The following is a 24532-nucleotide window of genomic DNA, read 5'->3' as shown; positions in this document are numbered from 1 at the left end:
GCTGCTAGCGGGCCTACCGGCTCCCGGGTGCCCCTCCCGTCTACCCTTTCCTCTTTCCCTTCCTTGCTTCTGCTGCCTTTCGCCGATCGAGCAGAAGCGAATTCGGACGAACTCAAAAATCATGCATTTCAAAGTTTTGTGCCGTATTACATCCTCTGCAAAGGTATGTTCACATTGCATTTTGGTTTAAATTTCATCGGAACATAAAGGCACGCCACGACATACCACATTCATTAGCTTCAATGGGAGATATGAGTAAATTTTGGCAGCGGTCCGTACACCAGGGTGTCGAAATGTCGTTTGATTTGACCTAGGACCCGACACCGACGTGGGCTCCGGCCTTTTGAATGCCATGCGAATCGACAGACCTATGAGCCTGTTATTCCTATGCCACGGAATGGACTTATGCCATCGTATTTTTTAATAGTTATTAAACTTTGACCCAACAAAGTCGTCCGACCCCCATCAGATTTTGAGGTTAAATGCTGTTTGCTATCAGCTATCAGCTGCTGCACTTTGTTAAATTTTTGCCCTCAGCAGGTTGCATACCTGTGTTGGCTAACAATTTAGAATGACATGTTCGTGTGAAACCCCATTTTTCCTGCCCATTGTATTGCTTTATTCCAGGAAATTACAAATCTGTGAGCCAGGTTGGTCAGTGGTTGTCTTTCATTCATTTGTGCATTCTTTCATTGTGGGGTCGCTGTCACTAAGTTTCCTGTATGAATTATTTTTCTCATAATACTGTCTTTTCTCTCTTGTTAAATAGTTTACTCATATCATGTAGCGAACTAGATCTTGTGTACTTGTATTTGTACTGCCAAGGTCAATGTCACAAATATTGTGTTCAAGTATGACACTGCAGTAGTTACTGATGCAGTTTAATCTTCAACAGCTTACCTTCTGTGCTTTTCATTGCTAAGCCCCTGGTTATTATTTTTCAATGCGGTGTGTTTCAGCTCAACTCTTTGCAGAGATGTCCGCAGGCCATCCTGTCAATGTGCGCCCAGAGGCGGAGTTATTCCAGTGGCCAGGAGGCTGATATTGTTGTCATCGGCTCAGGCCCTGGTGGCTATGTAGCAGCCATTAAAGCCGCTCAGTTAGGAATGAAAGTAAGAAATCACTCTGCTTCGATTTATTGTTGTTTGTTTTTGAATAAGGCCTAGACTATCATGCCATTTATGAAAATAATGTTATTTTCTTTTTCTTACAGACTGTATGCATTGAAAAGAATGCTACACTGGGTGGTACTTGCTTAAATGTTGGCTGTATTCCATCCAAAGCCCTTCTTAATAACTCCCACTACTATCACATGGCACACTCTGGAGATTTGTCAAGCAGAGGCATTGAATGTATGTATCTGAAGCTAGAATCTTATCATTCTAAACTGTCTAATATTTTCACGTAGGTTTTTCTAAAAAGAGTATATTGTCTTTAATCTTTCCAATAGCTTCTGGAGTTACGCTGAACTTAGATAAAATGATGCAACAGAAAGTCAATGCTGTGAAAGCACTAACAGGAGGCATTGCCCACCTATTCAAGCAAAACAAGGTACTTTGGTTTTGTGGAGGCCTAAACAAACTGAGTTTAAAAAATACATCCTTGTTTGTTTTATTTATTTTTGTTTTGTTTCATTTAATTCAAAGGTCACACTTGTCAGTGGACATGGCAAAATCACTGGGCCAAATGAAGTTACAGCTCTGAAGGAAGATGGCTCAACCGAAGTTGTTAAGACAAAGAACATTCTCATCGCCACTGGGTCAGAAGTTACACCTTTCCCTGGCATTGAAATCGATGAGGAGACAATTGTTTCCTCCACAGGAGCCCTGTCTTTGAAAAAAGTACCTGAAAAACTAGTCCTCATTGGTGCAGGCGTTATTGGTCTTGAACTGGTGTGTGTCAACCATATATGCACAGAAAATAATATGTACTTCCCTTATTTAACTTTTTATTCACATTCCAATAATTTTTCCTTGCAAACAGGGATCAGTCTGGGGTCGTCTTGGTGCTGAAGTCACTGCTGTTGAATTTCTGAACTCAATTGGAGGCGTTGGCATTGATGCTGAAGTCGCCAAAACATTCCAACGCATTCTTCAGAAGCAGGGCATGAAATTCAAGCTAGGAACCAAAGTCACCGGTGCGTCCCGGGAGGGTGGCAAGATCAAGGTGGCTGTCGAAGATGCCAAGAATCCTGACAAGAAGGAAACGGTAAAAAGGCAGTAACATTGAATGGAACTACTTTCTGCTAGCGATTTTCTTATTCTGTTCCTTGTCATATATTTCCATTTAGTTGGATGCTGATGTTTTGCTTGTGAGTGTTGGGCGACGACCATTCACCAATAACTTGGGATTGGAAGATGTTGGCATTGAAAAAGATGAGAAGGGTCGCATCCCAGTGAACTCTCGTTTCCAGACTGTACTCCCCAAGTAAGTTCACTTGTTGTTGTTTTTTTTTTCTTTGCTTTTTTTTTTAAACAAAAATTGGTTGATTACTGAAGATTTATGAACTGTTTTGTGTCTTATCAGTGTGTTTGCTATTGGTGACTGCATTCATGGACCGATGTTGGCTCACAAGGCTGAAGATGAAGGCATTATCTGTGTGGAAGGCATTGCGGGAGGCCCAGTTCACATCGACTACAACTGTGTGCCTTCTGTAATTTACACTCACCCTGAAGTTGGCTGGGTTGGAAAGAATGAAGAAGATCTGAAGAAGGAGGTACAATTTAAAAAGAAAGCAATACTTCAATATTGTGTGTAGTATTATGTGCTTTCAACCTATAAACTATCTTCTTTCAGGGTATTGAGTACAAGGTTGGCAAGTTCCCCTTCGCTGCCAACAGCCGAGCCAAGACTAACAACGAGACTGATGGCTTTGTCAAGATTCTGGGTGACAAACACACTGACAAGCTGCTTGGTGCCCACATTATTGGACCGGTAGGCAAACTTGTTTCTCAAAACATATTTTCTTGGGGCTAGCAACCTTTTTAAATTTAAACTGAATTTTTTCAGGGTGCTGGTGAGCTGATTGGTGAGGCCTGCCTAGCCATGGAGTATGGTGCATCTTGCGAAGACATTGCCCGAGTTTGCCATGCTCATCCTGTAAGTACTTAAAGTTACAGAAAGCAAAAGAATTTCTATTCTAGTTTGATAAATATCTGACCTTATTGTTTTTGTTTTTCCAGACCTGCTCAGAAGCATTCAGAGAAGCGAACACTGCTGCTTATGCAGGCAAGGCAATCAACTTTTAGAGCTCCAAACATCCTGTGAACTGAATTGTGATCATTTTAAGGTATCTTAGGGCCTTTGGTATTGACTTATCACCCGCCCATTGCCTTTTTAATTTAGAAGATAGCTCTCAATGCTGAGAAAATTGTCATTGTTTTGATGGATTTTACTTTTTGAATAGATTCTGATTCGGGGGCAAATGTGCAAAATGTGTAATTTAATGTACAAAACTCAACATTTGAGTTTCTGTGTAGGATCTGCAACTACTTAAGCACAAGTAAAAGGACAGAATTTTCAATTTGTGCCAGTTTATTTCTCATCATTCCATCCTATGTTGATGCATCAGTTGAGCTAAATTGCTCTTCTGTGCCCTTATGGTTTGTGTTTCATCTGCCCGTCTTGTTGGTAAGACGATTGTGAATCTTTTGACATCTACATGTATGGAGTCAGCTCAGTGTTCATATCTAAATTTTATTTCTGCTCGGCTGGTATTTATTAATTATGTAAGGTCTTATAATTTTCTGTACAAAGTCATACTATAAAAGCCTTCCACTATTTATCTTCCTTGATTTGTTTAACACCTTTTTACTTTGCCACTACTATGTCCTGGTAACAGTCCTGGAGTGGAGGACTCTTAGGCAAGATCAGGACTCAGGATGTTTGTACATAATTGTAATACATCACCCGCCCTAGAACACCAAATAAGTTCCTATGTAGTCTAGATTGATCTTGATGGGTCACAATCACACAAAGCTACCAAGTTTTGAAATTGATTTACTTTATTACAAATAGTTCAATACACCAATGAAAGTTTGAACACATGTTATGATAGATATGGTAACCAACAGTCTTTAAAAAAATAAATTCATGCCAGCATGTATACACTTAAGATAGAAAAATAATTATGTACCATCAAATAAAAATTATTATACAAATCCTAACAAAGAACAATATTTCACTACAAAAAACACCCAAATTAATACTTTAAGCAGAGTTCAACATAGATGCTGTGAATATCTGTTGAAGAATCTGAGGTATGTTTTTCAAATCCATACAAACAAATGCTCTTCCAGCTGGCATTTGCTTGGCCAATCTAGATGAAAGGAGAAATGACATTGAAATTAATCAGTGAGACTGTACTTTCACTAACACATGTAGGAGTGATATGAGCCTACCTTGCTGCCTGATCCCCTAGAGAGCCAATAAAGATGGCGTACGCATTTACTTTGGGTTCTTCTGTTAGTGCCATGGCAAACCGCTTGGGTGGAATTCCATAGCGCTCTAAATTGGCATCAGAAAGAATAACCACAATAGCCTCATCACAGTCTTCTTGAGCTAGACTGCTAATGGCAGCTTTTGATGCTCTCAATGTATGGTCACCCGATATACAAAATTGAGCATGAGCATGCATGGTCTAGAAGAAAAACAAGACATTGATTCAAGTAAATAATGAATGGGTGTCAACCTAATCAAAACTTATCAGACTTACCTTTATCACATTTAAACGCTCTTTATTGTCTTTAGGGGGCTTGTGAGCATCTACAAACTCTATTCCAAAGCCTTCTCCAGAGTGGCCATGGATATCATAGAGAATTTTGTCTTCATGGCCCTGAAATGCTTCCATAACAAGGACCATAGCTTCCATTTCTCGATCGAGGCGGCCATCATACCCATTAAATCTAAATCATTCACAGCGCAAGAATATATTAGAGCCTTGAGAAAGCAATGCAAAATTAACATAGGATTGCAGAAGATACACAAGTAAGAATCTTACCGATACATGCTCCCAGAGACATCGACTACCACTCGCAGTCTTTTTGGTTTAAGTTGGGGAGCCCCCAATTCTGGTTCTGCCTCTGCACGACGTCGGTAAATAGTCTTTTCTCCAGTAAGCCCTACAATTGAATCCGATATCATTAAAATTTAGGAATAAATAGCTATCATACAAGGTTTCCGATATTAGAAAAGGAAAACTATAAGTACATGCCTTCAATCAGTTTTGTATCATCAAGTTCACCACTGGTTTGATGCCTCAGCCACTGACGCTCTTTGGATTTAGCTTGAAGACTACCAAGAATTACTCTCAAGGATTGTATCTACCGTAAAAGCAAAGAAATTGGAGTCTTATTAAAATTACTGATTAATATGCACAGCCTACTGCTCAGCAAAAATTGGAAGACTGTAGAACTAAGCAACATAACAACAGAAAAAGAATTACCTGTTTGCTGACGCCCTTGTAAAATTGGTCATACAATGAAGCATCATATTGGCTCATTTGGATCTCCTTTAATCTTTCTTGGAAAGCTCTTTGACCCATCTCTCGCGCTGCCTTCTTCACATGCTCCGGAATGGCATTTTTCTCTTCATCGCTGAGCTATACATAAAATTGAAAAAGAAGCACAGTTGCAATCATGACAATATATCAAGTTCTAAACAAACTGCCATTAAAGTGATAATCTGCAAACAGCACCTGATGGACTTTGTGGCCTGCATCAAGTCGGTACGGCCCTCCCTTTCCACCAAGGCCAGCTGTGTCTCTGCCCCCAGTGCCTCCAGCCCATGTATTTCCACCCACATGCGGATCATTTTTGAGATCCACTTTTCCATGTTTAGGGCTAGAAACATCCAACCCACTGACTCGATCAACAGTCAACGACAGATCATCACGCCCTGAAGACAAGGAGGACAAGATAGGTGTTAGCATTTTTAGGGATGCACATCATCATGCCCATTGACCATGTTAATCTCACACACCTGTTCCAACCATCTTTTGCCATTCATCTAGACTCCGCTCAAGTTGAGCTAGGCCTGTTTCCCACAAGCGTATGCAGCCACCATTATCCACTGTTACAAGTCCGCTATTACTTCGCTCAGCAACAAAAAGTGGTTGTTGAGAACTGGCATAGACAAATGCTGATGCTGAAGAGCTTACTTTGGGCCTACAGCAAATAAAATAAGATGAATAACAGCTTTGGTATAGAAAGTAAATACTAGTTAAACTAGGTAAGAAAAATTTTGCCTTACTCAGGTACAGGTACAAATCTCATTTTGTGGTTTAGAAGATCAATAACTTCCAAATAACCAGATAAGCCTTCATCATTTTGTTTTGCAATTGCAGAAGGAACTTCAGCAACTCTCACTGGTCTGATTATCTGAACAATATCAGCAAACAGTAGAATTAGTTCAAAATTTTAACTTTTTAATGGAGTACAAGGTACTCACAGTGTTAATCCCAATCTGATTACCTGTCCAACATCAGGCAATATCACAGCAGATGATTTGGAGGAGACTCCATGCTCTCGTTTCCATGCATACACATCTGTAGCACTTAAATCTAAATCTGGAAAGCCTACCACAACAGTGGCTAGAGATTCGGAAGTGGAGAGTATTCGGTTTGGAGAACTAATTTTTTGGCCAAGCGCCTCGGACAATGCTTTGGAACCCAATCCAGTTGTATCACAGTTTATTATGGCACCAATTGGAGGTGCAATGGAGTCAGCACCCTCTTGATACAGCATCCTTAGCACACTGGGGCAGGGGTCGTTGATGTTACTCTTCTTCAAAGAATATTTCCTGTTAATGGAATAAAAATATTTCATATTGATAATGGTATTAATTCCAGGTTCATATAATGATGATCAATGCAAAAGAAAAACAGACCTGTTATCAGAATCATTTAGAAGCCATGTGTCAATGCCAGCAGCATGAAGGGTTGACACAGTGAAGGGAACTGTCAGAGAATATGCTGTCAAGTCATCAATGTTTATGAGCTCCACTTTGGAGCCACCTTTCTCAAACAATATCTAAGAAATAAAAGGTTTTAAGAAAATGAATGCAGAAGAAAAAGAGAAAATTCAGTTACATAAAATACACTAGACATACAAATAGAACTTACAACATTATTAGTGCCAGTTACTGGGACCATCTCCCAGACAGGCTGATTTCTTGAATTGCCAAATATTTTTTCTGTAGCCTGATCTAAAAATGATGCAACTGGAAGCTCTCTTACTTCCTTCCTCTCAGTGTCAAGAAGAACCAAACTGTTGGACTAAATGAACAGAAACATATGATGGCCTTAGTCGAACATTCTATTTTCTTTTTGGTCAAATTACTGTAATCAATGCAGGTTGGTGGTACTCACAGATCTTTCATGAACAAGGAGAGAACCCTTTTTACTTCCCCCTAAGGCAGCTAAGGATATTTGAGACCGGGAATATCGTGATGAACCAAGGCACCCTTGAAGGGACATGTATAATGCTTTCTCTTTATATGGCGACATGGTAACCACACTCTGAGGATTAATTGTGGCAACGTGAATAAGGTCCTCTGCAAAGTTGGGTCCTGGAATTGGAGCATATGGCATTGTACACAAATTGTCTCTTCACCCATATAGGAGGAAAAGTAGAACCAGTGATAATGCTCAAAATTTACCTTTGGTGACAGCTAGTCCTGAGACTATCGTCATCTCATTCATAGGCATGTTCCAATAGCTTTGCATTTCACTGAAGAATGAAGAGCGTGCCTCAACTCGGTCAATTGTAAAGGTTTCATGATGTACTGGTTGAGCTCTTTTCGTCTTCAGGAATCTTTCTTCAACCCCAAGAGATGTGGTCTCAGTCTGAACTACTAGCCACTGTGCAACTTGTTTGAGTGGGGGAAGAGGCAACCTGACAAGAACACAAAGTTGCTTTTAAGTCAAAAATATTTATTTACAGCAAGTAAAAAATTTGTAACAAGTTGGCACACAGATGAAGTTAAAGCAGCCCCTTCTGGAGCAATATGACAGGTTCTGAAGAGCTAAATGAAAAAAAACCTCAATAAAATCCTTACTCTGTTGCTAACGCTACATTTGTTGGCTTTGCACCCACAGGAATCCCATGCTTGTGGAGTACACTGACTAAAGTCTCTAAGGTTTCTTTGCTGTGCTGATCAAAGTCAAAGACATTTGACACCACACTTGCCAATCCTTCTTCAGGGAATTTCTACAAACACATAGACACAGAAATTTTTAACATTTCCTTCACAGCTTTAATTTTTGACAAGTAAAATATTAAGTGGCAAAGTGTATAGCTTACCTGCAAATGTTTAACAATGTTTACAACCTCTCGAGTTGAATATGGATAATTTACTAAACCCTGATCTGCCATATTACGCAGTTCTCCAAATGCTTTGACTAGTCTTTCCAATAAAGCATCTGGTACATCTGGTCCATAACTTTTTAGCAAAGACCTCTCAGACTCAGGACTAGGATTGTCTACAGCGTGACAGCTAAACAAGTCACCTAAAATAAAATTTAAAGTGAAAATAAAGGCAAGATGTTGATTTAGTGATCTTCAAGAGAACAAACAATCACTTACCTAAGGAACCAAAGAAATCATTCCCCAAAAATGGGAAGCCTGGCCTGTTCGCTAATACAATCATTCGAAAATCTGGATGAACCGGGATAATATTTGGTGAAGGATTTGATGCACGAATATCATTAGATGAGACTATTCTTCTACCATCAGAAAGTATCATCTCCCCTGATTCGACCAATGTCTGCGGAGCAAAACAAAATTTATTGCCAATTCGATAATTATAGATTTTTCAACAGGACAGACAGGTTGAGGGCATCACCTTCAAAATGCAGGTGACATGTGTTGGGGCTTTGTCAGCTTCATCAACAACAAGAACATGGCCAAGCTTCACAGCTGTCACCAAGGGGGAGTCATCATAGACTACGATTCCATCTCTGACTGTTGGCTGAAGTGTGAGTGTTTGAACAGTTGTGTCCCTGCAGAACAAACACAGGAAAATTGAAAGTGTGTACAACGTACAGAAGGGAAAAGGACAACAGAAAGTGTGAAGCATACCTGTGCAATTGAATGTACTCTCGTGGTCTGTTGAGAAGCTGGAGTAATCTGTCCGCAAGCTTGTTCTTTCCTACACCTTGATTTCCAACCAGTAATAAATGCTCACCAAGAACAAAATCTTGTAAAAGTGCTTCAAGAAGAGTTAGGTGCTAGGGCAGAAAAAATATTATTACTAAAATAGGAAATCACATCATAAGTAGTAGAAACAACACAAAGAAACAAGATGAACACCTGAGGCACATCATAGAAGAGTATGTCAGGAACTTTAGATTTGGCAGTTGTATCTGGAAAACGTTTAGCTGTTGTGTTTCTTATTTTTAATGAATCTCCTTCAACAATGCACTTATCATTATGTTCTTCTGACTCTAGAGCCTCTGGCTTCAGAACATTTAAAGAAGATAGAAGCTTCTCTAAGGACTGTCGAGCAATGTTTGGAAGAAACCTGAAATCACAATTTCAAATCAAGTCAGAGCTAAACCAGAATAATTAGCTCAAGCCTAGTTATATTAAAAATAACAAACCTGGCAAGAGATGCTCGATGAACAGCATCATAAGAACCATCTGTGGGGAAAGAGGCCATTCTTCTTGCTATGCGGAGGAGCTGCCGTGTGGACAAAGATGAAGCAACTGCACGTAAAGTGGGGTCTTCCGACTCCCTCAGATTGTGAGCCACATCTATTACACTTTCAACAGCTTTAGAGGGCTTTCCGTACTGAAAAGAAAAATTAAATAGAGAACCTTATCTAGATGCTACGTCATCACTCAGGGCAAGGCCAAGGCCAAGCTGTCAGAAACCCTTAAGACAGGACAGATTTTCTGCCAGAAAACCATACCAGATCTGTGATGATTGAAAGCTCTTCCTGACTGCTCAACGGCCTCATTTCATGGAAAAGAAATAGGTTCAAAAGCTCTGGGGTGAGCCACTGAGAAGACCCCTTGCCTGCATAACAGAGAAAAAACATAGAAATGAAATGAAAATGAACTTGAGATGAGCACTGGATGCCAAATGAATGCACCCACCAGATGATGGCGGCTCTGCCAGAGCAATCATACGGAAGGAAGGATGGATTCTCTGAACTCCAGCCTCTGCCAATTGCTCGTCTGACAAACCCAGTTTTGTCTTCAGCTCTGAGTACCTATCGTCACGAAGCAAACGCCTGCCATCGTGCAGCTGCAACTCTCTGTCTTGCGACAGCCTGTTGAAAAAATGAGAAAAAAGAAGTAAAGCAACAACATGAGACGGGGACGGGAAACAGCTTGCGAGGAGAGGAAAGGAAAGCCACCGATGAATGACGGCCAGCGTCCCCGGATGCACCCGATGCAGGCCGTCCAGCACGGCGAGGTGGCCGCTGAGCGCCGCCGTCACGAGCGGCGAGTCGTACCACACCGTGTCGCCGTTGGGGAGCGTGGTGCGCTGCTGCACCAGGTCCCTGGAGGTCATGTCCTGCGAACAGACACGGCATTCACACGGCATTCAGTCAACCTGCAACGACCTTAAGTTTCGCTCAAACAGCAATTCTCACCTGGAAGAGGACGATGGGCTCGATGGTGTAGCCCAGCGTGGAGGCCAGCTGGCGCACTGTGGCGCTCTTGCCGCAGCCGCGCGGCCCGATCACGCACAGGTCGGCCACGGCGTGGCTCTGCATCAGCTGCGCCAGGAGCGACTCCTGGTGGGGCGTGTCTACGAACTGGGGAGCGGGGCTGCCTCCCTCGCCCGCGCCGCGGGGGACCTGCACAGGCGCCGAACCAATATCAAACCGGAACACGACACTAGCAAAATAAAGAAAAACAGCAAAACCACGCGGCATACCTCCACTGTGTTGCTGCGGCCGTCGCTCGAGATGGTGACGGACGCCGTGGACGCGTGGGGCTGGGCCGCCACGCCGTCGAGCCGCAGCCTGCCGGGCCGCTCGGACTCCGCCACGTTGAACGTGGCCAGCAGGTCCTCCACGGCGCGGACGCCGTCCTCGCCGAGCAAGCTGCGGTACGGGTAGGCGCGGCACAGCAGGGAGTGGAGCGGCAGCTCGGGGAACTCGCCCTGCAGGACAACAAGGGCCCACGTCGCTGGCGTCGCTCTGTCTCTCTCGCACTCAAGGGCCGTCCCGTAAAGGCGCAAGAGAGACAGCGCGACGAAGCGCCGTGCAGCACGGGGTAGCGGCGGCGGCGGATAGGCACCCCGTCGAACAGGGGCGCGTGGCGGGCCGCACGAAAGTCGCTCTGTCCCTCTCGCACTCATGGGGCGCGCCGTAGGGGTAAGAGAGAGACAGAGCGACGAAAACGACTCTGAATGAGTCTACTGCGAGGTCTGCTGCTTCTCACCATGAGCTTGACGAGGGCGGGCAGGGAGGCGATGGGGAAGTCCGGGATGGAGAGCGCGGCGGCCTCGGGGGACAGCAGCGAGAAGCAGCACGACAGCAGCTGCCCGACCTGCGCCTTGTCCGCCTGGGGCACGTCCTGCAGCAGCTCCTCCTGCAGGTCCTGCAAGACGACAAGCAAGCCGCGTTCCTTGAGTGGATCTCGTCGGAAATGGAGAGACAGGGCGCAATCACAGAGGCAGCCGCGCGCCGGGAAGGGTGCTGATTGCCGCCATCAGTTTCCTCGGCGGGGCGGGGCGGGGCGGCGGGAAGTTGCGGCCGGAAGCACCGGGGCGCAAATTGGTTCCGCCGCGGCAGCGAATAGCGCCTCGGCATGCACACGATGCACCGCCCGGCCCCAGCCCTCGAGCCGCGGCACACAAGGGCGAGGCGAAGCACGTGCCATTCAAAGACAAACACACGCACTTTTCCTCTCACTTTCCTAGAATAGAACCATTTGTGGAAAACTGAAAAATAAAGAAAACATTACAAACGGGCGTTGCGCTGGCTTGCAGTGTGTGCTCGCGGCGGCGTGGGCAGGGCGTGGGTGGCGGCGTGGCAGCCCCACTGTAATTCTCGGCTCGGCCGCAAAAGTCATTCCGCGAAACTTTGTGGCCGACACTTAAACTAAAGCACGCTTTGGGGGCTGTACTGCCGCGTGGCCGCGTCACGCATTGCTGCAGTGTGGCCCCGCCGGGAGTGGAGAGAGGGAGGGAGAGGGAGGGAGAGTGAGAGGGAAGCGCTCTGTGTCTTGACACAAGTGCAGCAGCAGCTCTTGTCGCCTGCATGCCATCGACGCGTTAGGCACCAACCACCGCGTGGAGTGCGGGGCGGGGCGGGGCGTTCTGACTCCCCTGCACCGCACAACAGGCAATTGAAATGCGTGCCACCACTAAAAGTTTGGGGGGCGCCAACTACAAAAGAAGGGCAGCAAACAACCGCAGCTACGCACTGCTACGCACCGCACGACCCGCCGACTCAAAGTTTGAGTGGAGGGGGGGGGGGCGCTCGAAAGCTCGAAAGCCTGACAGAGCAAGAACAGGTGCAACGCGAAGCGCGACGATGTCGCCTCGACAAAATTAGGGACAAAGAACTCGAAAAACACCGCGCGAGAGAGTGAGTATAGTGACCCTAGTGAGTGTAGAGAGATGAGTGTCAGTGACGGATCCAGAGTCGGCCAAAGGGGCGGCGAGGCGGCAGTGCCGTTTGTCCAGTGCCCCCCCAGGGTGAGGCACCCCGTCGACTCCACTTTCGCGCCAGCTGGACTGATGGCTGATGACAAGTCACAGGCACCGGAAATTCGCCGTGAGTGGCGTTCTGGGGGAACGGCGCTGGCCGCCGGCTTCCGCCCCCCCCCCCTTTCCACCCCCTCCCCCTCCGGTTGCGTGTCGCGGCACAACGCGCCCACCCCACCAAACGGAATGAAGAGGTTCGGATTGAAAACGATTTGTCGACTGAAACCAATCCGTTCCGGGTAAATAGTGGAGAGGGGTGTGAGGAAGAGGGGAGCGCGGGGAAGGCATCCCTACGCCACGATGCCCGCGGCGCCGTGGCCATGGCAACACAACAGCTGTTCTAATCGCGGCATCGATCAGGAACAGGAAGGCACCCCGCCGGGCTGAGACAAAAGCCGGGGGCTCTCCGCGCGGGAAGGGGACACTGGCACACCGGCAACGAGCGTAACAACAACAACAACAACAATGGCGGTGGCGAGGGAGGAGGCAATGCCGTACATAAGAACGTAAGGATGAAAAATTGCCCGCACCGTTCCCGTGATGGAGGCAATAACGGCTCCCGCAATGCAAGTGCACTGCACTGCAGACTGCAGTAGCCGGCAGTCGGCTGCGCTCTGTCTCCCTCTCGCCGACACGGGACGTCTCATGACAGCGAGAGAGACAGAGCGACGGGAAATTCTCTCGGAACGGTCTGCTATGGAGCACGCCGCGTTCAAATCTCCACACGACGCCCGGAACAACTTCCAGTGGCCTTCCCTCCCTCGAGGACGATGCGGCCTCAGCGGGTGACCGCGCGACCACAATGCGACGCGCTCTGTCTCTCTCTCACTCATGGGGCGTTCTGTGTCGGTGCGAGAGAGGCAGGGCGACCAAAGCGCCGCGTGCGGAGCGCACAATGCGGCCGCGCCATCAAGTTGCAAAGCAACGAAAAGCCGAAGCCACCCGGGATAGCGCCGCCAAAAGGCCCCGGCCGCCCGGCTGCAACAAAGCGACCTGCGATCCCCACCACCACCACCACCACCACGGCGGTGGCGTTGCCCGAGGTCCTGCACTGCATGCAGTGCAACGCAGTGACGCAGTGCGCGGTGAGGACAGGGAGGCCAGGGGAGCCCAGCGGATAGCGCCCGACGGAGAGCGGATAGGCAACCCTGTGCGGCCGAAGCTCGGCGGGCTGGCCCACCCTCGCGTCCGCAGGCGCTTTGCCCCGTTGAGGCGGCGAGGCTAGAGAGCCTGGAGTGGGAGAGAGTCGTCAACCGAGGTGGTGGGGGGCCAACGCTGATTGGCTGAGTTCCGATGGAGCCGGAGCTGCAGGCCATTCTGCAGCCTGTGCATGGACACTGGTAAGGTTAGGCCGCAATTATCGAGCAATGATGTGCAGCGCTTTTTGAATGCATTGCTTTACCATGACTGCCAAGGCTTGACTTGGCTGTTCCGATCGCCACTACGTCGCGTCGGGTCGGGTATGCGCCCTCAGGCAGCATTACCGCTGCTCTAGCTCCATCGGAGCTCAGCCAATGAGCGTCGAGAACGGTTGACGCTCTCTATAATCCAGGCTCTCTAGGCGAGGCTGTTCGCGAAGGACGTGTGTGTGTGTGTGTGTGTGTGTAAGAGCCTGTGTGGGGTGCGTGGCGGGGGGGGGGGGGGGGGGGGGGGGTGTCGCGTCGGTGCCGAGACACGTGAGGTAGGCTGGCGGCGCTGGCGCTGGCAGTCGAGGTGGGATAGGCAGGATAGGCTAGCTGGGACTGTTTCCGATTCGACACTTCTGACATCTGGGTCAGGCAGACCGAGGCAGACGGCACGAGCATCGCGTCTCCGCACTCGGCACGCCCCACCGGCCCTACCCCTTCCCGGGCCCACGGTATATGGGGTCATAACCCCGGCAACACACACAGGGAAAACACACCCACTCGCACCCACACATACACACCTCACACAAGGACCGATGCAGGAGGATAAAAGGCGTTTAAACGAAAATTTAATTAAAACCAAGACCGGACTTTTCGTTTTGGTCCGCACATGATCCGCCTTATTTTCAAACGGCGCTTTGTCACCTCTTTCTTTCCGTTTGACATTTCACAATAACTATTTTTCCCCACTGAAGATCGCGTTGTTATTATTAGCGGGCGCAAATTCAGCGGGCCTTCGTCGCCATTGTCGCCTTTGGAATAATAACGGAACGCTGAAGTAGACAAATCGGGTCGCGTGACGTGCTCGTGACAAGGCCGTGACGAGGCCGTGACGCAAGCGTGACAAGCGCAGCTTAATGAGATCCATTCATCCCCGCGAACGCCGAGCGAACGCCCTGTGGAGCGATTCCGGAAAAACCGTTTGGCCGCTCTGCCTCACTCGCACCCCTCGCGGGACGGCCGATGAGCGCGACGGACACAGAGCTACTCTTCGGAATCAGTATGCTGACGGCCGCGACGCCGCGACCTTGGAGCGCCTGGGGCGCCACCGAGCAAAGCAGCGGCAGGCAGGGATTCATTAACGCGAACTGGCAACAGAAAATTTGGCGGCCGCTCCAGGCCGGGGCCAGGCTAGTCCAGGCGGCAGGCGGCCGCGGCACCGAGCAGCAGCCATCGGCCAGCCCTTCATGTCACAGCGGCGTTTGCAGCAGTCAGCCGCCAGCAGTTGGCGACTCGGTCCGCGACTTCTGCCGTAGTTGGATTGCAACTCCCCGGAATGGCGGAACCAACCGCCGGCGCCGCGCCTCGCGCTGCCTCGCGACGTAACGCTCTCTTGCCCGCGGGGGAAACTAATTTGGCAGCACACCCGGCTTGGCTGGGCAGGGCTTAGGTTAGGCCAGGGCCGCGCGAAGCTGACCTAGTGCACCAGGCACTGCGTCGCGGTGGCGCGGTGGCGGCGGTGGCGTGTCCCGACACTCAACAGTGCGCCCGCCCGCCCCGCCCCGCCGCAAAGTTTAATATTCAAAGTGTGCGGAGCGTTTAGCGCAGCCCGTTCGGCGTGCACGCTCACCCCCGGGCCAGCTCGCGCCAGCCCGCGCGGCCAAGCCAGCCGCACGACAACTTGTTGTGTCCTGTGTACAACACAAGCCGCGGCGCAAAGTCCCCCGTCCCCGCTGCAAACCGGAGGAGCCGCGCGGCCTCGCACAAAAAGGCCCCAAAAAGAGGGGCGGAGTTTCTTTTCGGCGGCGAAACGGCGCGGTGGCCGCGGTGGCGGGGGATGCGCGAGGGGATGCGTCGTGCGACGCCGGCGGCCGTCAGCAGAAGCAGGTCAACGGAATGACGGAATGCAGCCCGCCTGTCGCCGCCCGTCGCCGCGCACGCACGCACGCGCGGGGGTGCCCTGCAGGCTCACTCCGAGAGTCGTTTTCGTCGTTCTGTTTCTCTCGCACTCGTGGGGCGTCCCGTATAGGTGCTTGAGAGACAGAGCGACGAAAACGACTCTCGGAGTCAGTCTTCTGGCCCGACCCGGGGGAGCGCTCATCACGGCGCGCGTCCTGTTGAGTGAGCCGCCGCCTCCCTCACCCCTTCGGGCCGCCAGGCCAGGCCGTCACGGGGGACGGCGGCGATGACACCTCACCGTCAAACCCGCGGGGCATGCCCCACCGCAGGCAGGGGCGCGACCTCCTCCAAGAAGTACGGACTGCGCCCCGCTCCACCCCCTGCTGGCGGTCCCACTCGACACGGCGGGGGCTGGGGCACAGTCCCCGCCAGTCGCAATAACAGTGTAGCGAAGCGAGCGCATAAAAACTTGACGACAGTTTTGAGGACGGCGCTGCAACGCTTGTGATTCTAATGTCGGTTGTAAAAGTGGAAGAGCGTACTCGGATGAAATGTGAAATCGAGCAAGCCAGACCACCGTGGTTTGAAGTGACCCCGTCGACGCCACTCCAGCGGTGCTGCTCCACACGGTGTGCGCGGACTCCTCCAGGACTCCTCCAGGACGCAGCGCGGCGGCAAGGCGGGCGTGACACATCGCCATCAAGGCCCCGCCGCCCCCGCGCCCCCGAGGCCCCCAGTCGGGGAGGGAGACGGCACAGCGAGCGCAGCCCGGCGCAGCCCCTCCCCGTGTGACACGCGGCCCCCATGCCCCACGCGGGGCCCAGGCAGGCCGGCGTCGCGACGCTGCACGGGAAGGCGGCGCCAGCCCCAGGCGGGGCGCGGGCCCCGGGCCTCGGGCAGGCCCCAGTCGCGAACAGGACCTGGCTACACGCTGAGGGCAGGCACAGCGCCGAGCGCACCGGCCGGCAGGGCGCGCGTAGCGGCGCGGCCCTGCGAGGCCAGGCCCTGCGAGGCCACGCCGATGGCGACGAAGGGCCATGACGTCGTCGTCCACGTCGCGCTGGGAGTCGTCCAGCAGGCCGCTCGTGGTGCGCACCGTCTGGGTCAACGGGCTGCGCCATGCCATCCTCACGCCCTCGCTGGCATTCCCGGGGAGGGCCGCGTCGGGGCGCAGCGCGGAGGGCGGCGCGCGGCCCAGCAGCCCGAGCAGCACGTCCGCGACGTCCACGGCCTCGGACGAGTCGGACCGCGACGCCACGCCGCCGAGGCCGCCGCCGGCGCACGACGAGCATGACCTGGCGCGGTGCCTGGTGCGCTGGAAGTTGGTCGTCGGCCAGGGCGGCGGCGAGGCGACCGCGGGGGTGCTGGGCGATGAAGACGAGGGCGCGGACGCCGACGCCGAGGAGGAGGGCGAGGACAACGACGAGGTGCGGACCGGCCTGCGCGCTGCCGGCGCTGCCGCTCCCACGCGAGCACCGCCACTCATCGGCAGCTACTCGTCCACATTCCAGCACATGTGCGTCGCCGCCACGCTGGAACCGCGGCTCCAGGAACACGCCGCGGAAGACGACGACGCCCCGGACGGCGGCAGCGATTCGCAGCAGGCGAACCGCAGGCAGGTTAACGGCGACGGTGGTGCCGACGTACACGACCTCCACGACCTCAACCCGCTGTCGGAGCGCGTGCTGCAGTGGCTGGACCTCGCGGGAAAGGCGACCGACGGCGGCGGCGTGGTCACCAAGGCGTCGCTGCGGTCCACACGCAACGTGTCCACGGCCGGGGCATCGCGACGCCACCAGAGCGCCGTCGCGGCGCCACGCGCCCGGAGGTTCTACCCCGTGGCGTCATCTGAGGTGTCCGCGCCGGGGCCGGAGCGGCGCCTGCCTCTGACAGCCGCGCGGCGCAGCATCAGCGTGGACGCCAACCTGCCGCCAGCTAACGCGCCGCCGCGGCCCGCCGAGCCCAGGACATCGCCGCCACCGCCGCCGCCGCCGCCACCCCCACTGATCCAGACCTTCCAGCACGTGGCCAGCACGCACCGGACCTGGCACCACGGTGCCCTGGCCAGCCAGTCGCGGCCGCAGCTGCACATCTTCGTGCCCGCCGTGTCCGACAAGGGCGGCACGGCCGGGGGCACGACCCCCGGGGGCACGACCCCCACCGCGGCCGAGCTGGCCGAGCTGCAGGAAGTGTCAGACTGCGAGAGCGGCATCAGCGACGCCTGAGGGAAGGACCGGGCCAGTGCCGAAGCTCGCCTCCTACACTGCAGCGAACTTTTCCTTGTTGTTTCGAGGTGACAAGTGCTATTGAATGAACATTTATCCTGTGCCAGGACCCATGATAAAAAGGGTCGAGACTTGAGAAATTCACGTGCTTAGCTGCCACTCATGGGACAGAAAGTGATATGAAATTGTAATTTGTAACTGAAACTGAACTTAATAAAATCAGTGAGTTGCTTACCTTGTAGGAGTCTGTGTCAATGAAGCGAGCTTGGAAACGAGACCGGAGGGGAGGGTCAAGAGGATTGCCTTGGTATTTTGGGACAGGGAGGCCCAGTGCTATAACTCTAAAGTCATCACTAACTCGGACCAGCTGCCATCGGTCCAATTCTTCTTGACTGTGCTCCTGAAAGAATATTTCCATGAAAATGACAATTTAATAAAAATTTAATGTGCTAGGCTTCAATTATGCGAAACACACCTGCAATAATTTGTCATATCGTTTAGCAGGTATAAGGAAACGCCCATCTTCCAAGTGCATTTCTCGGTTTTCAAGTAAGTTGTTCAGGACAGGGAGAACATTCCTTTCAGCCTTTTCCACTCCTTCAAGGATTAGTACTCTCCCTTGCACTGCAGCCCGCACAGCACTCTAAAGACAAACAAGTCCACAAAATCAATTTAAGTAAAACTTCACTTCAAACTAACACAGGTGGATTGTCAACTTACTTGATCAAGGTATTTAGAACTGCCTCCTTGGATTTCACGACGTTGCTTCAGATCTGCCTCTGTTGTGTCTCTAGACAAGGCAACGAATTCCAGTTCTCGCCCCGTTACTTGCAAAAACTGCATGGCTAATCTTCGCCGAGCTGGTCCAGGGCGTCCCATCAAAAACATATCTTGGCCCAACAAGTCTTTCTGTAGCATCCATCTTAAGTGGCGAAGTGTTTGTTGGCTCTGCTTGGCTTTCACTGATAATGATAAGGAAAATGAAATAACCTTCTTACTCCATTAACTTGAAAGGAAGGGAAGTAGAGCAATGTCAAATACTTACAATATTTTATGGGAACGTATTCAGGATATTTAGGCTCTGACACATCTTTTGAAACATCTCCTATAGTGACTTGAGTTTTGGCTAGAAAGAAAAGGGACATTAATTAATACGTATATCGAGAGAAAACATAAATGATAAGATCACAACTTTTCTGAGTCCTTTTGTCCTTACTTGATGACAATCGTACAGTCTCCAGCCCTGAAGATGTTCGCTTTAAATAAGGTTTTGGAGTGTTGAGAATCCTACTGACTACAGTCAACCGCCTGGTTGAAGCTGCACTAAACATGGTTTCTTTGGTATGAGCTGTCAGCAAGTCCGAGAAGCTGCTCATTGGATCATAGTAATCTAAGGAATGAAAATAAAGATGGCGACACGAGTTTCTTCAACAAAAACAGCAATATCAATCCAAACAGTTTAATATGAATATGGCCAAGACATTCCATACTGGTTATTAACACAAATCCAATGAATGAAATGTAAGTAAAACATTGCATCAAAACATAACCTTCAGACGTCACAAACTAATGTATCCTAGTAATATTAGGCATGACAGTTCAGAAATAGAAGATATTTCAAAACTAAACCTATTTTACTTAAAATTCGTACTTACCTACAAGGATTTACGAGATATTCGCACGAAATTACGGAGAAAATGCTCTCACTTTGAGAGCTGGTGTTGTCATGCACTTTCGATTCGAAACCTTTGGAACCAGCACCACCAACGACTAGTCTTGAAATCATTCTTTGCTAGTGGTAAATTTATGTGTTTGGGGGCTGAAAATGGATAAAACACTTCTTTAACTAGTGATTAAAATGCATATTTCTTTTCACAAAGGTCTAATATTTGTCCCCATAACAGACAAAAAGGTTTTAAACTTTTGAATACTTCCATATTATTGTGGTGGCCAACCTGTATTGTCTGCTCCGCACGGCTTCGCTTTCAAAACACTGCTGTCGTGATAGGCATCGTTTGTGAATTCCTCTCACAACACTTTGTAGATTCTCTGAAATATTCTGTGACCTATTTACATTTGAATATTTATTTTTCTCCTTCGTGAACTATGGCAGAAAACGGTACTGGAACATAATATCTTCGTCTTAGCTTAACCTAACATATCCACATTTAATCCGTCGTGATTTTTGATTTTTGCGTCTTGTTTGTCTGGTTTTAGTTATTCAACTGTGAAAAATCTTACAATTTTTATGCCATTTATTGATGGTACATGTGTGTGTGTTTGTGTTTTTCAGGTAGTTCAGATGTTACCACAGTTCCCGATGGTCCAGACAAAGTGAGGAAATCTGTCAGTGTTGATGCAACTCCTTCTGTTGATGAACCAGAAACTGGTGAGTCTTCTACTAATACTAACAGTTTCAATGGTGCACGACTGCTGGGTTGATTTTACTGACATAGTTTGTTCTTCCATAGATGCTGAACCTGTTGTTGGAGACGAAATAACTGCAGAGGATGTTGAGGATGTTAATTGTTTGGTAGGTATAAAATTAGGTCCCGCTTACCTATTTTTAACACCCTTGCATATTGTATGACACTCTCTGTGGAATTTTAGGAACTGGATTTCAATCATCGGCGCTTGAAAACCATCAAGAACTTGGAAAACCTGAAGTGTATTGAGAGGCTCTATCTTCGATGGAATCTTTTGAAGAAAATTGAGAATGTCTCAACACTTACCACTCTAAGAGAACTGGAACTTTATGATAATCAGATAACTGTTATTGAAAACCTTGACTGCCTTGTGAATCTTGAGTATGTACAGTTCTAGTGTCATGTCCCTGACACTGGATTACTCGCTGAGTTCTCTTCTTTTTGTTTGTTTCAGTTTTTAATGATAGATTTTGATTGTGTTTCAGGGTTTTGGATCTGTCATTCAATAGGATCACTCACATCGGTGGTCTTGAAAATCTTACAAACTTGGAAAAACTTTTCTTATGCGACAACAAAATACAAAAAATTGAAAACATAAACCACTTGAAAAAACTCCAGTATTTAGAGCTTGGGGACAATAAATTAAGAGTAAGTTTATTTTGTATACCAAAATTATCTCATTGCCTGTGGGTTGATTTCAATACTAACACCAAACATGAAAATTAACATTAACTTATCATCTTTGTTCTGATGCCTTCACTGTTTTGTGCTTACCCAATACAGACCATTGAGAACCTAGAAGGCCTCACAAACCTGACCAGCCTCTTCCTTGGTAAAAACAAGATAACTAAAATTCAGAACCTGGAATGTCTTCCTCAGTTGGAAGTCTTCAGTCTTCAGGTAGGCTTTTAAGGTTAACATTTTGAGCTTCCCACCTGTGACACCTGTATTTTAATCCATTTATCTGGTTTACTTTTGTTGGGTTTTCACCTGCACTCCTTTATTTCAGAGTAACCGAATTACAAAATTGGAGAACCTTGAGAAACTTACTAAGCTGGAGCAATTGTATGTCTCAGAAAATGGATTAAAAGAGATAGAAGGACTTGAAAACAACACAGAACTCACCACCTTGGACCTTTCCCTAAACAAAATTTCTCAGATAAAAAATGTAGATCACCTCACCAAACTAGAAGAGTTTTGGGTAAGGAAACTTTGTACTTTGTCTTAGTAGTTAAAACTTTTATAAAATGGGCTACAAGTTAACTTCTGTGTTTCAGATGAATGATAATGAAATAACGGATTGGGCCTGTGTGGAAAAACTGACTGCCAACAAGCAACTTGTAACTGTCTATCTGGAGCGTAATCCCTTGTCCAAGGATGGAGCATATCGCCGCAAAGTCATGCTTACTCTTCCATGGCTTCAGCAGTTGGATGCAACCATGTGCAGGTAAAAGTCTATCTACCTACGGCCTTCAACCCCCTTTTTTCTTCCAAACTTTGACCTTTTCTCCATAAATAGCCACTTTAACCATTTTTGCAGACCACAAACCGAATCTTTAGTCCTGTCCACTTCCACCATAAAAGCTTCCTGTCTTCAAAGTCCCAAAAGGTGTAATGCTGTACTGTCATGCAATGTCCCTTAAAATTACCAGTATTCGGCATGGTTTCTTTTGGACAACCTTTTCAATACTAAATCGCTTCTGAATGTAATTTTTTTTCGGTCTAACTCGTACATCTGATGTTGCATGTGATGTGTTTTAGTAATCTCGCCTGTGTTTTCATTTGCAGACGTGAATGATGTGACTTGCAACTCACCTCAACTGTGCAATGCGCTGTGACATAATTTTTAGTGCATTTGATGTAGAACTTGCTAGGGAATTCATAAAACCAATTTTGTATGCTAATCCTCACAATACTGTGTAGTTTGCAATACAATGTCTGAAACGAGACTTATTGTGATGGACTTGATGTGATGCACTGGAGATTATCTTTAAAGAAATGACATAGACTTCTTCCATATTCTAAACCCAATCAAATTTCCTAAACATGTGAATTATGCTCGTATATGTATTTTTCAAAACCTCTCTATATCGTTTCTACTCCTGCGGATTTGAATTGTACATGACTAGAATGCATAATTGACTTTTTTTATTAAACTACATTACATAGATGGTTTGTTGTGGAACTGGCTCTTTTCATGTACTTCAAATTTTTTCATTTAAGAAAAATTATTTTCTTCTAATTACTCCTAAAAATTATCTAAAAAAATTATGAATCACTGTTCTTTTTAACTGTATTAAGTATAACTATTTTGTCCTACCTTTGTAGTAGTTATTGAATAACAATACAGAATCCCCTTATAAAGAATGTTTCACTTAAATCAAAATTACTTAGGATGGCAAAATCACCATTTGAATGTGTTATGTTCGACAACTAATACCATAGCAATACCACCAATCCTAACTATAAGCACGAATCGGTGCCTCTTCCTTTGAAAGGACCATATTGTAATTTTTTTAGCATCATTTGTGTTGTGTCTAATTACTGTCGTGTACTTTACATTTTAGCTTAACTGCACTGAAAAATTTGTAAAACTTACTTAAGCATTATTTATTCATTGATTTGTTCATGAGCTAGTTATTTAAGAAGTTTTACTTTTAATAATTTATAATTTGATTCTGCTTTCTAATAAGAGGCATAAGAACTAAACGTCCTAATGCTGTGATGTTAGAGGCTGGTCTTACTTTGGCATCCAGGGGAGCAGTCATTAAAAAGACGAGAAAAGATGGATGGATGACATGATGATATACAACTTATGGGCAAATCTCAAATGATGTTTGTCTTCCCTGTGTTATGTCATCCCTGTGTTATGAGTGTGATATGCACTTTGTGCCAAAATTAATTCAGACAAAATAAATGCTTCATTAAACTTACTACCTTTTCTTTCCCTGACCACTTTTTTTTAGGGCTGTGGTACCCACCTGATGCCTGCTCAATACTCAACTGCCCTGTCCAGAAAGAAGATTGCAAATTTATTCATGAGAGTGATGAAGCGGCGACGCGACTGGTTCCCTTATAGGTATGATTAAAGGAGTTACTTAATGCAAGTCACACCAAGCCAAAAATTCTGCATTTTTCCTTGTAAATAATTCACAACAGTTGTGTTATAGTTCCTCCTGGTTTTTTCTTGGAGCTACAGAGGTAGGCCCGAGCCCGAGAAGGCCTACCTCTTGTTCTTTCATTGAAAACACGTCACTCATACCGACGAGGTGAGCAAACCTACTCTTAGCTAGAACGTGCTAAGAAAAACACTGCCTGCGCGACCGACGTGTCAGTTGGGTTGCCTACCTGCACTCATCAGGCGTTCGGTACATGCGATAGCGGGCCAGTCCAGCGAGGCGGCGGTTTCCCTGAGCAGCTCGAAGACACCTAAGGCAGTGGTTCTCAACCTTAGGGTCGCGACCCCAAGTGGGGTCGCGAAAAAATTTTAAGGGGTCGCGGCGAGGTAGCTGGGGTCGTGTTTTGGGCCGATTTTAAGCAGCCACTGCGTCTGATCCGAGGCGGGCATTTTGCTCCCTCAACGGGCAATTGGTCTTTGAACCTTCCTTTAGCATGCCTTTGTTACGGAGTGTGATTATCAGTCTAAGTTTGGGAGCAGTATTGTCTCAAAGTTTACCAAAACGGTCAGAAATGTCTTTGAAAAATCGTGTTTTGGGCTGATTTTAAGCAGCCACTGCGTCTGACCCGAGGCGGTATTTCGTCCTCCTTCAACGGGCAATTGGTCTTTGGACCTTCCTTTAGCATGGCTTTGTTACGGAGTGTGATTATCAGTCTTAGTTTGGGAGCAGTATTGTCTCAAAGTTGGCCGAAACGCTCAGAAATGTCTTTGAAAACCGTTGTGACTGTTTTGGTCAACTTTGAGACAATACTGCTCCCAAACTAAGACTGATAATCGCATTCCGTAACAGAG

The 24532-nt window shown here is 48.0% G+C and overlaps 3 protein-coding genes across 6 annotated transcripts; 2 read left to right on the top strand and 1 right to left on the bottom strand.

The window, feature by feature from the left end:
* Positions 1-4: 4 nt before the first annotated feature.
* On the top strand, positions 5-3782 carry LOC117646925 (dihydrolipoyl dehydrogenase, mitochondrial). The gene is made up of 11 exons (XM_034388304.1): positions 5-163; positions 960-1112; positions 1214-1352; positions 1451-1551; positions 1647-1892; positions 1984-2208; positions 2291-2427; positions 2527-2716; positions 2797-2934; positions 3010-3099; positions 3183-3782. Exons 1-11 carry the CDS (start codon positions 122-124, stop codon positions 3246-3248), a joined length of 1527 nt encoding a protein of 508 aa, XP_034244195.1. The 5' UTR covers positions 5-121; the 3' UTR covers positions 3249-3782.
* On the bottom strand, positions 3481-19920 carry LOC117646919 (von Willebrand factor A domain-containing protein 8). Its single transcript, XM_034388289.1, has 33 exons — positions 19792-19920; positions 19353-19526; positions 19182-19262; positions 18857-19098; positions 18612-18779; positions 18372-18536; positions 11397-11555; positions 10888-11115; positions 10601-10807; positions 10361-10521; positions 10098-10273; positions 9911-10017; positions 9599-9789; positions 9309-9519; positions 9078-9226; positions 8842-8998; positions 8583-8763; positions 8301-8506; positions 8056-8207; positions 7657-7892; positions 7367-7566; positions 7121-7273; positions 6886-7028; positions 6471-6798; positions 6250-6377; positions 5980-6164; positions 5696-5895; positions 5444-5599; positions 5213-5321; positions 5000-5120; positions 4715-4904; positions 4401-4639; positions 3481-4318 (listed from the first exon to the last, which is right to left on the bottom strand). The coding sequence occupies exons 2-33, from the start codon at positions 19510-19512 to the stop codon at positions 4210-4212; spliced, it is 5598 nt and encodes a 1865-aa protein (XP_034244180.1). The 5' UTR covers positions 19513-19526; positions 19792-19920; the 3' UTR covers positions 3481-4209.
* A 172-nt stretch (positions 19921-20092) lies between these two features.
* On the top strand, positions 20093-23562 carry LOC117654066 (protein phosphatase 1 regulatory subunit 7). 4 transcript variants are annotated; one of them, XM_034400211.1, is made up of 10 exons: positions 20093-20255; positions 20430-20525; positions 20608-20669; positions 20747-20943; positions 21048-21210; positions 21346-21462; positions 21572-21763; positions 21840-22009; positions 22103-22171; positions 23529-23562. In XM_034400211.1, exons 1-10 carry the CDS (start codon positions 20243-20245, stop codon positions 23545-23547), a joined length of 1098 nt encoding a protein of 365 aa, XP_034256102.1. In that variant the 5' UTR covers positions 20093-20242; the 3' UTR covers positions 23548-23562. The 4 variants fall into 4 exon arrangements, with proteins under 4 accessions (XP_034256102.1, XP_034256103.1, XP_034256101.1 ...); XM_034400212.1 differs by lacking the exons at positions 22103-22171; positions 23529-23562 and adding an exon at positions 22351-23495; XM_034400210.1 differs by lacking the exon at positions 23529-23562 and having other exon boundaries at positions 22103-22302.
* The last annotated feature ends 970 nt before the right edge of the window (positions 23563-24532 follow it).

Source organism: Thrips palmi, unplaced genomic scaffold (genome assembly GCF_012932325.1).
Source record: "Thrips palmi isolate BJ-2018 unplaced genomic scaffold, TpBJ-2018v1 HiC_scaffold_10, whole genome shotgun sequence".
Lineage (NCBI taxonomy): Eukaryota > Metazoa > Arthropoda > Insecta > Thysanoptera > Thripidae > Thrips > Thrips palmi.
This window is presented reverse-complemented; position numbering and strand designations above follow the sequence as displayed.

Coding starts and splice junctions, on each gene's coding strand:
- LOC117654066 (XM_034400210.1), top strand. Junction 21,211..21,345: donor TTGGGGACAATAAATTAAGA/GTAAGTTTATTT, acceptor TACCCAATACAG/ACCATTGAGAACCTAGAAGG. Junction 21,463..21,571: donor TGGAAGTCTTCAGTCTTCAG/GTAGGCTTTTAA, acceptor CCTTTATTTCAG/AGTAACCGAATTACAAAATT.
- LOC117646925 (XM_034388304.1), top strand. CDS start 122: ATGCATTTCAAAGTTTTGTGCCGTATTACATCCTCTGCAAAG. Junction 1,552..1,646: donor ACCTATTCAAGCAAAACAAG/GTACTTTGGTTT, acceptor TTTAATTCAAAG/GTCACACTTGTCAGTGGACA. Junction 2,935..3,009: donor GTGCCCACATTATTGGACCG/GTAGGCAAACTT, acceptor GAATTTTTTCAG/GGTGCTGGTGAGCTGATTGG.
- LOC117646919 (XM_034388289.1), bottom strand. CDS start 19,512: ATGAGCAGCTTCTCGGACTTGCTGACAGCTCATACCAAAGAAACCATG. Junction 10,274..10,360: donor ACGCTGGCCGTCATTCATCG/GTGGCTTTCCTT, acceptor TTTTTTCAACAG/GCTGTCGCAAGACAGAGAGT. Junction 9,227..9,308: donor TCTTCTATGATGTGCCTCAG/GTGTTCATCTTG, acceptor TTTCTGCCCTAG/CACCTAACTCTTCTTGAAGC.